At 44.2% G+C, this 14239-nt stretch overlaps 1 protein-coding gene across 1 annotated transcript in view; it reads right to left on the bottom strand.

Annotated features, from left to right (window-relative positions):
- The window catches only part of PKHD1 (PKHD1 ciliary IPT domain containing fibrocystin/polyductin), a 265495-nt gene that overhangs the window by 248534 nt on the left and 2722 nt on the right, over positions 1–14239 (bottom strand). Inside the window, exons 3-10 of the mRNA XM_071742174.1 lie at positions 13796–13873; positions 11542–11695; positions 10489–10588; positions 5581–5638; positions 4798–4876; positions 2506–2580; positions 1210–1274; positions 153–192 (exon numbers count right to left, since the gene is read on the bottom strand). Coding sequence (XP_071598275.1) covers positions 153–192; positions 1210–1274; positions 2506–2580; positions 4798–4876; positions 5581–5638; positions 10489–10588; positions 11542–11695; positions 13796–13873 — 649 coding nt within the window. The remainder of the gene's footprint in view (positions 1–152; positions 193–1209; positions 1275–2505; positions 2581–4797; positions 4877–5580; positions 5639–10488; positions 10589–11541; positions 11696–13795; positions 13874–14239) is intronic.

Genomic DNA, 14239 nt, shown 5'->3' on the forward strand with positions numbered 1-14239 from the left:
TGGGAGTCTTTCCAAGATAGCAAAACCTCATTTCTAAACGATGAAACACAAAATTCTGTTAAAAATGTCGTGCGCTTATCCTAGACTTAAACTCAGTTGTGTTTCCCAAAACAATCACAGGAAAAAAAAAGAAAGGAAAATATTTTACTCACTTTCCTTTGTTAAACACTGAGAAGCTGACATTGTGGGACCCTGGAGGAAAGAAAAGTAGGGTGGTTTATGGCAGAAACATAGAAGGCTCCCTGAAGAATGCATTCTAGAAAACCTTGTCCAGATGTCCTGGGCCTGATTCTCCCCTTCCTTATACTTTTCTTACAACTGTAGAACTGCATTGATTTTGGCAGAGTCTGTGTGGAGGAGCTGAGCCAAATATCAGCTTAGGAAGCTTAGAGCATTAGTTCATAGATAGACACTATAACAGAGGTAACTACAGTTGTTTCTGAACCTGCAAGCTCAATCTCAGGGTCAGGATTTAGTTACCCAAAGTACAAGTGTTTAGTGTCATCTTAGACCCCCTGGATCCTTTCTGACTCATTTTTCATGCTAGAAATTTGTAGACCTGCTTCAAGACCCCCATTATCCCCAGCAACCCTCTGGAGCTACCCCAGACACCCAAAGACATCTCCTCTCAGGCTATTAATTTTGTGACTACATGAGACTTGGATATCAACTTCTATTTTATAGCTTTAACTCAGGTTACATCTTTCCCAAGCAGAAAGCTTTCTGCTCAAAGTCTCAGAAAGAAACCAGAAGCTTCTTCAGAGTGCTGGGAAGCAGGGAAAAAAGACAGAGGTCCAACATGCTACCAGAGAGACCACAAATAGAAATAGGCACCCAATTTATTCCTCTCTGAAAACAGAGTGGAAAAGGAAAGGACAATCACATTTAAGGAGGAATAAAATAAATTAAAAAATAAACTGTGGTTAAAAAACCACAAATCAAAATGTGCTGCCAGCCATGTTCACATCATCTCTGCCATGGTTTCATTCAGCCCTGCTCTTCATTTTCTCCAAGGTTGTTCAGAGGATGGGGATCAGAGCAGTGGCTGTGTTGAACTGTGTCTTGACATAGAGCAGCTTTTCTAGACTCATTCCTGAGCCAAGTTTTTAACCAGGGACAGAGCAGGAACTTGTGATGGACACCCTCCTTCTGCCCTCTGAAGTTGCAGAAATAACAGAAATCCATGGTTTTTTCTCCCTTTTCACCAACCTATGTGGTTCCCTTCCACCCGGCACTGCAGGGTCCCCCATCCATCCTCTGCCCGAATAGGGTAGCTGTGGAGAGAGACAAAGGACTGTGAACAAAAAGAGCAAAACATGGTGAGAATCACCCTAACTGAGGCTGTGAACTTCCATATCTGAGCTGGTCACGCTCAGCTCCTTTTAGAATCAAAGGAGAGAAACAGGTGAGGTGGCAGAGGAACATCCTATCTCCCCACCCACCATCCTCAGCATCTTAGGAGGAAACCTACCAGCAACACCCAGCTCCCCAGCTTGGTTTCTTTACCCTTCTTACCAGAACCTAATCCTCAAAATGACCTTAAGAACCCTCATTTGAAGAGCTGAGGGGACACAAGTCTGGGTAGAAGACGAGGGTGAACACCAAAAGTGTTGCCCTTCTATTTGCACCTCTCAAGTTCCTAAGCAGTAAATAGGAGCAGGCAGCATTTAAACAAGATATGCTGGCATTACTCCAACTCTCTGTTCATGCAATTCCCATCATCAACTCACATTTCCATGTAAATGCCCTTCCTGGGAGCCAGGAGGAATTTTACAATGCTACAAGAGGTGCACTGAGGACCCCAGAAGTCATAGTACTGATTTCTCTGGAAGCAGAATTTTTCCCTTGTTCCATCTAAAAGCTGCCTCCCTTTCCCTGTACTGACAGACACTGAAAGAAGTGCATCATTCATTTAAAAAATGCTGCTCTAGAGCCTGGTTGGGTTTTTTGTTTGTTTTTTTTTTTTCCCTGTAATTCAACAGAGTGCAGGAGCCAGCAGTCTAAAGGGACTCCTGAAATTTATAGAAGGCAAGGATTCATTAATATCTACAGCAGAACAGTGCTGGGGCCCAGGCACCAGAGCCTTTGCTGTTCAATTTTTAGAGCTTTATTTGCCCCGTTTGGACTCAGGTCAGCCAATCCCCCTTTCAAATTGGTGCCTGTACATGACTGAAGACAATTCATTGACCAGGGTCATAAATCAGCTTGGAAATGACCTTTTTGGTGTCTAAAGAGTTGAACAGAACAGAGAAGGCCAGGACATAGGGCATCATCTATAGGTCAGAGAACATTCTCTGGCCATGCCTGGTTATGGATAAAGCCACAGAGAGACACCAACCCTCACCCATCCACAAACCACATGGTCAACCCTCCATGGTCCCTTTTCAACTTAAGCCAAAGTAGAAAACTTCTTCAAAAGCCAAGTATTATTATTATTATGTGTGTGTGCACAAGCTGTGCTGAGCCCTTGCAACCACACAAAGCAAAGGGAAGTCAAGGACTAACATGCTTCCAGCTCTTCTGTCAGCAAAAGAGCAGAGACTGGTCCATCCATCTCCTTCTGCCACAAGGAGGGCTGGTCTAGGGAAAAAAAAATTAACAGGGGAGATGAGATAAGATACAAGAAAAATTAAAAAATGAAATCTTGATCCTGTTAAAATCAGCAGCCAATATTTACAAATGGGACTGGAATTTCCCTTCTTTGTACTTAGCACTCATTAACCTCCTCAAAAACTGGGCAAACCCTCCCCTCTTCTCTCATCACCTAACAAAGTGTATTTCTCCAGCACTGTGGGAACTGCACCTCTGTAAAAATTGTGGCAGGATCATCTCTGAAACACCCGTGCTAGCCCTGAATGACCTGATACCTCCTCCCTGGAGGGAAGGGTTTGTAAGCTGAGCCCCAGAAGAACCATACCCACCCTTACCTCCCAGCCAGCAGCACAAGCACAGCATCCTGCTCACACAGCCACCCTGCATCAAGATGCAGCTCAATTATCTCTTTCATTGAGGAAAAACTCTACCAACATCCTCTGCTAGAAATCATCCAAGCTCCCAGGAGCAAATTCAAGTATCTCCACCTTAAAGAACCAATATTGCAAGGGACAGCTTCCAATGGAGAGAAGGAACCATGTGGGAGCACTAAATTCAGAGTAAATGGCATAATAAGCAAACAGTAGCAATGATTCCTTGAGAATTAACAGGGAATTAAGGGAAATATGCAATTAACACCTGTAGTGCAAACGCTTTACTGTGACCCCATGCTCCAGAGTGTAGTTTTATAAGGTTTTATTAAGAGTTTGCTCTTATTAATCCTCTTGCTGATACTGAGATACCTTCCCCTTTAGGGATGAATAGAAAAAATAAAACAATGCTGCAAAATGTTTGGTTCAGCATCACTGACCACTGCATCCCATACAAAGCATGGAAACAGCTGCAGAACACACTCTGAAGTACAAAAATGCTGCTTTTTTCTTTTTTTTTTTTCTTCCAAATCCTGAGTGACAGAGTGGCCAACTCCAAGTTCTCACCTGCTATGTATTTACTAACACACCAAAAACAGGCAAATTATTCCTGAGAAGTTACAGTGTGATCCTGTCTGGTATGCTAAGATTTTGAGGTCATTTCCTTTTTGGCCATAGGGAGGTTAAGCTGTAAATGAGTAATCCAGCAGCAGAGCATGCAGGCACGTCTGAGCTGCAGGCAGACAGAGCAACCTTTCTTCTCCCTGATCAAAGGTTTCCCAGTTCCATTAGTAAAACAATAATTAATATCGAACAAAAGATGCTAATGTGCATTTAGGGAAAAAAAAAAAAAAACATAGGGCTGATAAATGGGTGCAGGAATCTGCACTGGACTTTTTTTTATTCAGGCTAGCAGGGAATTTAGTTACTTAGCAAGGGACATTTCCATTCAGGTAGTAGTTAAAGTAGTTAAAGTACTAAGTAGTTAAAAAGCACCTGGTGGTCAAATACCTGCTGCTGTAAATAAAATCTCTAACTACTGCCAGTTCTCTCCTTCCCTGGCTCCTGAAATGATCCTTAAAATGCCAGCACAGTAACTGGAGAGTAATAGTGAATTTTTAAAATATTCACTTGGGCTTTGTTCTTCACTGCCATCAACACTAGAGCAAGGAAATCATCATTCAGTTGTGTCTGAGAACACTTCCATCCCTATGGAAATGCATGGGACAGGTGTCAGTTCAGCATCCATGCTCATTTCTGATTTCCTGTGCTTCAAGTTGGAGTTACTTTTTTTAATGTTGCTTTCCTGTGTTGCACATAACCAGAGAAGAAGCAAAAAATTAAAATCAAGCCTTTGCTGAGAACAAGCAAGTGACCAGAGAGGGTTTAAGGAAGAACAAAGCATTTTGTCTCAAAATACTTCTTCTTTGTCTTCTGACTCCCCAGAGCATCTGTTTCAAACTAGCAGTTTGTCTAAAAATGCAAATGAAAGGGAAAATTTACTTAACTTTTAGATTCTGACATTATTTTAATTAGTTAAATTTTAATTTGCTCGCCAAAAGAAAATCTACAGCAGCCAGATGCAATTACAGTACAGTTCACACTGAGCTGTGATTGACTGTGCTGCCAGAAAACAAACCAACTGGCTTAATGGACCAGTTGCAATTTGATTAACAAAGTTTGCTGGAGCCCAACTCATGAGCTGCAATAAACCACAAAGGAAGTAAATGGCAATTTTGGGCCAACTGGTTGCAATTTATTGCTGTCAAGGAGGCTGATGGAAGAAACATTGATTTACAGGGAGTGGGACATTTAGCAACCTATGGACAATTACCCATCAATATAATCCACATTGAAGTCCAGGGTCTCGTAACTTCCAGCAATTGTCTTCCCATGGATCTCTATTAGATTTCCTATTTAAAAGGAAAAAGAAATTGAGTGGTCCTGTAGCAGAGCCACTGGCTCCATGCAGCTCCTCCATGCTGCAAACTGGAGATGATGCATGGGCTTCAACCAAGGAGCACTTGTGTGATCTAATCACCCAGGTAGCTCTCTGCACTCCTGAGAGTCCAGAATGTTCTGATTTACTTTGGAAATAAACATTGCAGTCTTCTCTAAAGAAGCCTTTGATTACAACCAGAGCAGAAACAGGGAAAAGTCTCCCATACCCCAGTTAACTGTTCAGACCAAAACCAGTTTGTAACGTTGAAGCCTGATCTAAAGCCCCATTACCAAAAGGCCTGTCTGGAACTACAATTTCATCACCTAGCAGCCAATTCTTCTTAAAATTAACACTAATTAGGGTCAGATGACTCAAGAGTTGAAACTGATTGGAGCCATCCATCTGCTGAACAACATCTCTCTACACAGGCAGAGTTGGGCTGTAGAAACAAAGTACCAAGCAACCTGGTCAGTATTAACCATTCCTCTCCTACCCAGTGCTTCAGACTCTCCCCTTCTGCAAACCCATTTTCCTCTTCAGCATAAGCTTGGCCATTAAGTTCTGGAGATGCCCATTTCAATCCTCAGCAAGACAGATTCCTCACAAGGAGGAAGACAGGATGGAACATCAAATAATAATTGAAAGGGGGCTCCAGCTTCAAGAAAGGTCCCATACCTGGGATGCCAGATGGTGGATTAATTTGGTAAACCACAGGTGTCTGCTCAGCAGAGAACTGCAAAGAGAAATTTGTAGTTAAATGGCAGTCGTTTTCCCAGCAGCCCAACAAGCTCTGATTGCTCATTGCTCACGACACAGTTGGCAGCCACGTTTCAGAGACTCACACTTTGGATTTGATCTTTGAAGTGGAGCCCTGCTCAGAGAAGGTAGTAAAATACAAAATAATCACAGAATGGTTTGGGTTGGAAGGGACCTTAAAGTTCCAACCCCCCCTGCATGGACAGGGACACCTCCCACAGCCCAGGGTGCTCCAAGCCCCATCCCACCTGGATTTGGGCACTTCCAGGGATGGGGCAGCCACAGCTTCTCTGGACAATTTATGCCAATGTCCCCTTCTTGTGTCCTCTGCATTCAGGGTATGGCTTGCTGCTATTTCTGCATCTTCTTTGTACCCAAACCCTCCACCTTGGCTTGAGCCAATTCCAGAAGATACAGTTTAATACACTATAAAATTTCTTAGCCATGCTTTATATAAAGCCAAGATTTCCATTTTGTCTGTCATTCTGGCACCCTTCTTCTTCCCAATAATATACTCTTAGAAACTATTCCTACATCACAATAGAAAGATACTTCAGCCAGCCTTTAGCAAGCTTGTTGGGTACTCTAAAGCAATATATCAAAAAAAGTGCTTGTACTGGCTCATTTTAATGCCCTCTCCAGCTACCTGAAAGGCCTTGGGAGTGAGATGGGGTCAGTTCTTCTCCCAGGTAACAAGCAATAGAACAAAAGGAAATGGCCTCAAGTTGTGCCAGGGGAAGTTTAGATTGGATATTAGGAACAATTTCTTCCCCAAAGGGTTGTCAAGCCCGGGCTCAGGCTGGCCAAGGCTTTGGAGTCAAAATCCCTGGACAGGTTTTAAAGATGTACAGCTGTGGTGCCGAGGGCTTAGTGGTTGCTTTGGCAGTGCTGGGTTAGTGGATGGGCTTGGTGATCTTTAAAGACCTTTTCCAACATAAATAATTCCATGATAATACACCAGAGGCATCTCTGGGACATTGTCCTCTGAGGAAACAGGAAGAAAAATACTGGAAATCTGCTGAGGAGTACAGTTTTTGACTTTAGCAGAGTCCAAGAATAAGCAGGCCACTTCCAAGTCATCAGCTGCTGAATTTCATTCACCTTACAGGAAAAGCACTTTTCCCATCTGTCCCCATTCCCCAAATCATCCACTTCTCAGAGCCTTCTCCACACACCTCCAGCCTCCCCACCTGCTTTTGAAGCCCTCTCACTGACGCCCATGCTGCTGTCAGCAGAAATCCATTTGCTGAACCAAATCAGGGAGTGATAGGACATGGAGGAATGGATTCAAACTAGAGGAGGGGAGGTTTAGATTGGAAGTTAGGAATAAGTTCTTCCCCATGAGGGTGGTGAGACCCTGGCACAGGTTGCCCAGAGAGGTGGTGGAAGCCCCATCCATCCCTGGAAGTTTTTAAGGCCAGGCTGGAGAGGGCTCTGAGCAACCCGGAATGTGTCCCTGCCCATGGCAGGAGGGTTGGAATAGGATGATCTTAAAGGTCCCTTCCAACCCTGAAAATTCTGTGATTCTATGACTTTCTGGGCTGCACCAGGTCATGATCCGGGCTGAGAGAGAGGGGGTTGTTCATCTTGGAGGAGAGAAGGTTCTTGGGAGAGCTTATAGTGACCTTCCAGTACCTAAAGAAGCTCCAGGAAAGTTGAGGAGGGACTTTTCACAAGGGTTTGGAGTGATGGGAGTGAGAGGGAACAGTTTTAAGATGAAAGAGGGGAGACTGAGATGAGACCTTAGGAAAAAATATTTTGTGTGAGGGTGCTGAGCCCCTGGCCCAGGTTTCCCAGAGAAGCTTTGGCTGCCCCATCCCTGGCAGTGTCTCAGCCCAGGTTGGATGGGGCTTGGAGCAACCTGGGCTGTGGGAGGTGTCCCTGCCCATGCAGAAAGCTTGGAATTGGATGAGCTTTAAGGTCCCTTCCAACCCTGAAAATCCTATGATTTTATAAATCAAAGACACCATTGCATATGTTTGTTGTTTTTTTGCTTCCCCCCACCACCCCCCCCGAGATTTCCTTGAACCTCATCCCCTTTCAAAGCCCAGTCTTAGCCTTTCCTTCCCCTCACTGTCATGGTAAAAATGAATGAGTGGCCACAAACTCCCTCCCTCCAGAGATGACCATTTCTGAGAAGCAAAAGCAACATCACACCATACCCTGAGCTGCAGCTGATGCTGCAGAAAGCCAAGGAAGAAGAAGAAAGAAGCAGAAAGAAGACAAAGCAGCATGAAAACCAGGGCCAGTAGCTAACAAAAGTCTCCTCAAGCTGTTCAGACTTGTTGCTGCCTGCAGCATCCTTTTTCAATCTAATGTGAAGGCAAAATTAATTTTTAATACGTATAGCTCCCAGGTTCCAGTCCCAAAACAAAGAGACACATTGTGTTTTATTTAGCTTGGAATGTGCCTCATTAACAACATCCCCTGGTGATTTTTCATCAACTCTCTAAGCTAGCTGAGCCACCCAATGACTCTTTGGCTTTAATGTGCAATTTACTGAAAATGCCAGGCTCTCCAAGTTAGCAGAGAGGTGGGATGTGACATCTGAGTGCACGAGGCCTCATCCCAAAGCATGCAGCCAGGGTTAAGGTTTCTGCTCTGCAAGAGAACCTGAGAGCATCATCATTAACTGAGCTAATACCACCATAAAAAATCAGAATTCTCACAGTTGGAAAAGACCTCCACAACCACCACGTACAACTGCCAACATCACCCCACCTCAAATTATATATATATATATCTGTATCACCCATTAGAGCATGCCCCAAAGTGCCTCATCTACAGAGGTTTTAAATACTTCCAGGGATGGTGACTCCACCATCTCCCTGGGCAGCCCATTCCAATGTCTGGCTACTCTCTCAGTAAAGAAATCCTTCCTCAGATCTGGTCTAAATCTCCCCTGGTGCAGCTTCAGGCCATCTCCTCTGCTCCTGCCATTGCTCACTTGAGAGAAGAGCTCAGCACCCACCTCCCTACAACCTCCTTGCAGGGAGCTGGAGAGAGCAATAAGGTCTCCTCTCAGCATCCTCCTCTCCCAACTGAACATTCCCAATTCCCTCAACCTTTCCTCCCAGGATTTGTTCTCCAGACCCTTCACCAGCTTGGTTTCCCTTCTCTGAACTCACTCCAGCCCCTCAATGTCCTTCTTGGAGTGAGGGGCCAAGAACTGAACACAACACTCAAGGTGGGGTTCTCACCAATGCTGAGCACAGGGGCACCATCACTGCCCTTCTCCTGCTGGCCACACCATTCCTGATCCAAGCCCGGATGCTGGTGACTTTCTTGGCCACCTGAGCTCACTGCTGGCTCATATTCAGCTGCTGTTGACCAACACACCCCAGGTCCTTTTCTTCCACTCCTCTATCAACCTGCTTGAGGTTGCTGTGACCCAAGTGCAGAGCCTGGCACTTGGCTTCATTAAACCTCATTTTATACCCCACAACCTCCTGAGCCAATGTGGTTTGACACTGAATGCCAAAGGAAAAACACTGGTGGGGGGGGAGTAAGTAGATCTCAAGATGAGTAGCAGATACAAAAACACAACTGAGGTTTAATCTTTCCAAATCTTGCTCATCTGAGGTGTGGAGATCTGTCCTGGATGGGGAGAGCTGTCCTTCCCTGGAATCAGGAGGTTCAGGAGGAGCTTTCCTGCTCACAGGAGGTGTTCTTGCCCATGGTTATCTGGGAGTGCCAAGAGTTAGAAGCAGCTTGGAGGGGGAAGAAGAAGAAGCTGGCATGGGGTCTCCTGATACAGTAATTTTCTGCCTGTGTGGCATAATTACAGAGGAAGATTAACTTGGACAAATATTTTTGATTCATTAAGACTTCTTAGATCACCTCTTAGTCTACCCAGTGCCAGACTGATGAATACCTCAATGAACTTTGTTTTAAGGGTGCCCTGGTTTGGGCCAGGATAAAGGGGATTTTCTGTCTTGTACTTTTGCTTCCAGCTCAGTCTCTTGTCAGGAGCTGCACTTGCTGAAATGAACAGCAAGTTTCTCAGGCAGTGGCTGCTGCTGGGACTGATCCCACTCCATGGTTATAGTTACAGCTGGAGAATGGGCTGCAGAACCAAGGAACTGCTCAGCTCTGAGCAACATTTTGCCCTCCAGAAGGAGAAACGGAGTAAAAAGGTCCCACCTGAAACCCTCCCTTAGGGAGGAACAGACAAGATAAATGACCAAATCTGACCAAACAGAGTATTCCATCCCATACACCTCATACTCAGGATAAATATGAGGGATCACCAGGGTCAAACCCCTTCCTGCTTCCCCTTCTTCCCCTCTCCCTGTTTGCTTCAGCATCCTGGGAGGATTCCATCCCTTCCTCTGCCTGTGCTCCTGATCCATGCCAGCCTGAATCTGTGTGTTCCTGCCTCCAGCTCCCAACTGCTGCTGACCCCAGGATTCCAGCCTGGACTTTCCCAGGGCTGCCCTGCAGCCTCGGTGGTGACGTGAGAGTTATTGGGGGAAAGGGGGAGAAGGGACATAGTACCAATTTTCCTGTATATTTGTATGGATTCAGTAATTTTTCCTATTTATCATTCCTGTTTCATTAAAGCTGTGTAGTTTCGTTTCCAACCCATCAGTCTCTCTCCTTTCTTTATCAGGGAGGGGAGGGAATTAATAGAGAGCATCTGTTATTTGGTTTAATTGCCAGGCCAGTGTTAAACCCTGACAAAGGGACAGAAGGAAAATCCTAATTTCTTGTCCCAACATGCAATCAGACATACAGTCTGAGAGATGATACTTCAATATATTCTTTTTTACTTCCCTCAATACCTTGAATTTTTTATCATCACTTCTATCCTTGCTTGGTAGTTACCTTGAAAGTACATTTTTCTTTCTCCACCTCTGTCAGGTTGTTGATCACATGTCCTTTAAAAAGCACTTCCACAGAGTACAAACCCTCCTGAGGTGAAGGCCTAGGTGGAAGAAAATATGTTAATTATTTTTATACAGAGTGGGTTTATTTTTTTACATATGCCAGGTCCTTTGCAGGATTTCCATTCTTAACAAGGTCACCTAAGCTTTGACTGAGCAAAAAAAAAAAAATAATTGTGAACTCAAAATTTACACATATGAACCCAAACTCTTAAAGTAAAATTTAAAAGAAATGTGGAGGCACAGCAAGAAATTAGAATTAAGGGCAGAAAGCAATAGGGCTGCATCAGGACTCTATCCAAATGATAGGTTAATGCCAAACACAGGCATGCTCGTTAGTGTTCATTAATACTAAGGAATGATTGCTATTCATTAGTATTAAAATAACCCAGGGCTGCCTGGATTTACAGGGCATCTTGATTCTGGGTTCTAAATGATTGCTGCATCCTTAATGCAGAGGGTTGCTCAGCATTCAGCAGAATTAATCCCAAACAAATCAGAGCAGCAGGAGTTGAAAGAGCCCCCTTAGGGTCACCTTACAGACTCTTGGCAGCATCCCTGATCTTCCAGTCAAACAATCTTCTTTCAGTTTATGATAGGATGGGAGTCAGGGAGCTCACATTGCCCAGCTGGTGCTTGAAACCACATTTGTCCCTCACTACCTATAAGCACTCTCTTGTCACCTTGGACAGGTCAAAGAAACCAGAAGCTGGTAAAATCCCCCTCAGATTTTCTTTTTTATCTAAGAATTAAACATCTACAAACCTTTGAAGATCTGAGTCTAGCCTCTCCAAGAAGCATCACTGACCCTCATCCTAACTCGCCTAAAGCTTCATTAAGTTGAAACAAGGATAAATGCATCACAGTTCAGGAGGTGCTCAGGGATAACCAGAGCAGCAGACAGATTTTTTCAACTCTCCAACTGTCTGTAGAGACTTTGAAATAAAATTAACATATGGTAAGTCCTCACCCACACTGCAGTCGTGAATCATACCTCGTTCTGCATCTTACAGTGGAGAAGTTAAAATGCACAGGAGAGATATCACACGGCAGCCTGGGTAGGTCTGGGGACATCAGTGACACCAGGGACACCTCCAGCTGGGATCCACTGGCTGAAGAGGAATGTTCTAGCTGGTGGGATGCTGAGCCTGAGTAACCAAAGTCAACAAGAAGTGCTTTGTGAAGACAGGATCTCTTACGTTCAGTCACATTTGATATTAACATTTTTCTACATGCAACCCAGCTTCTCTTTAGGAGTAACACTTCAACCTTCTCATTAGGCATCTTAAAATCATGTTTATGTTATATCATATTAAGAAAAAGTTCATTCCACCTTCAGTTCCGTGACTTTCTTTGCCTCTAATACAATGTTTGGTCTCTTCCACATAGAATCATAGAATTATTTTGGTTGGAGATCACCAAGTCCAACCATTAACCCAGCACTGCCAAAGCCACCACTAAACCATATCCCTCAGCACCACATCTTCATGGCTCTGAAATCCCTCCAGAGATGAGGATTCCACCCCTGCCCTGTGCAGCCTGGGCCAGGGCCTGACAACCCTTCAGAGAAGGAATTATTCCTAATGCCAAATCTCAACCTCCCCTGCCACAACTTAAGCCCATTTCTTCTTGTCCTATTGCTTGTTCCTTGGGAGAAGAGACCCAACCTCTGGCTCCAACCTCCTCTCAGGTAGCTGGAGAGAGGATGTGGTCTCTCCTCAGCCTCCTTTTCTCCAGGCAGAACACCCCCAGGTCTCTCTCCTGATGCTCCAGAGCCTTTCCCAGCTCTGTTGTCCTTCTCTGGATGTGCTCCAGCATCTCAAATTCCTTCTTGAAATGAGGGGCCCAAAACTGACCCCAGGATTCAAGGTGTGGCCTCACCATATTCTACTGCAGAGATTGACACCTATGGGGACTTTTAATCACCTTAGACATCTACAATGGAAAAAAAGCACCATTGCCCATGGATTCTTAAAGCACCCACAGAATTATACTGCTTGATATGATCTTTGTAGTTGTTTCAGTCTTGCACAATTTTGCTGACAGGACCTCAAGTTGTCCTGTGCTACAAGGTGGAGCTGTTTATCCCATTTCTGTAGAGTAAGATGTCCAAAGACTCAAAGACTCCTAATCTTCAGAAAGTCAAGTTTTATCAGAACATACTCTAAAATGCTCAACTCCTGAAGCATAATCAAATAAAACCAGAAATGAAGAAGGCTGACAAACAGCTCTCCCTCTGCTCCTCATCTTCATGGGTGGTTGCCAACTTAGACTCACTTTAAATGACAGTTTTCTTGATTTGTAGCAAACTGCATATTCTCTCCTGGTCACAGGAAGGTTTTCCCCCTTCTCCCAAAGCCTGGATGCCTGCTCCCCCCCAAAAAAAACAACAACAATCCTTCTCTGCTTGAACACTGAGTTCCCAGTTGTGACTGGTTTTGCTACTGGGGAAATATCTGTCCTGAAGACCTGAGCTTCCATTCCATCATGGCTATGGGAATGCTCAATATTCAAATATGACCAATACCATTCATCATGGTGATAAATGAGCAAGTGTCAGAACTTGAACAGCTAAATCAAACAGGCAGCTGACTCAGAAACCAATTCTCTTCCCAAGGAATCAATATTCAGCCCTATGGAAAAATCAGACTTAGCTTTGTACAGCTGATTTTAGGTCCAGCTGACCACAGCATATCAATTTCTGTGATTTTCACTCAAATCTCATGTTTATCATTGGTGTTTTTAAGGCTCCAGTATCACAGGACCTATGAATAGATGAGACTTTCAGGTTTTCTTCAAAAAATGAGAGGTAAGGAAGAAATTTCTAGCCCTGTGTTTACAAAGGTAGAAATCTGACTTCTCTCACTTAGAAAGAACTAAAAAACAAACAACCACCAGCAATGTCTTATAAAGTAATAATTCTTTAGTGTGAGGATGGTGAGACCCTGGAACATGTGTTGCAGGGAAGTTGTGGCTGCCCCATCCCTGGAAATGTTCAAGGCCAGGTTGGATGGGGCTTGGAGCAACTTGGGCTGTGGGAGGTGTAACCAGGACAGGGGGGTTGGAACTGGATGATCTTTAAGGTCCCTTCCAACATGAAATGTTCTATGATTCTATGAATTTCAAGTCGATTTCATGTTATGGACCCCATAACATGTTGCTTAGGGTTGCCACTCCAACCACAACTCTCAGAATGGAGCTGATTCACTGATACTGTGATAAATGCTTTAAAAGAGCTTAAAACTCACCATCCAGAGTGACAGTAATCCAGGTTCCTCCAGCAACACTGCCTTCTCGGGGCTCAATGAGCAACCCTGTGGCTGTCACTGCAACAACAACCCAGCTACATCAGGCTGAAGTCTAATGCAAACATCTAAAATATCTCCTGCAGGACAAGACAGTGTTCTGACAACTGGCTTTCTGTCATCCCACCCTTCAACTCATTTATGCTTCTCAGACTTCCAAATTAGTCAGAATGCTCATCCTTTTTTTCCCCAGTTGTCTCTCCTTTTTCCCTTCATGGGTGTTTTGATGCCTTCAGGACTTAGTGAACCAACTACAGTCTGAGCCTCTTGTCATCCCCCAAAATTAACACAAGAAATCTCATGTTTATTACTCCAGCTCTCAAAAAAATGTGTTTGCCCACTGCTATATTCTGTAGCAAACTTAGGGTTGTCCACAAAATATATAGG

Source organism: Heliangelus exortis, chromosome 3, assembly GCF_036169615.1.
Source record: "Heliangelus exortis chromosome 3, bHelExo1.hap1, whole genome shotgun sequence".
NCBI lineage: Eukaryota > Metazoa > Chordata > Aves > Apodiformes > Trochilidae > Heliangelus > Heliangelus exortis.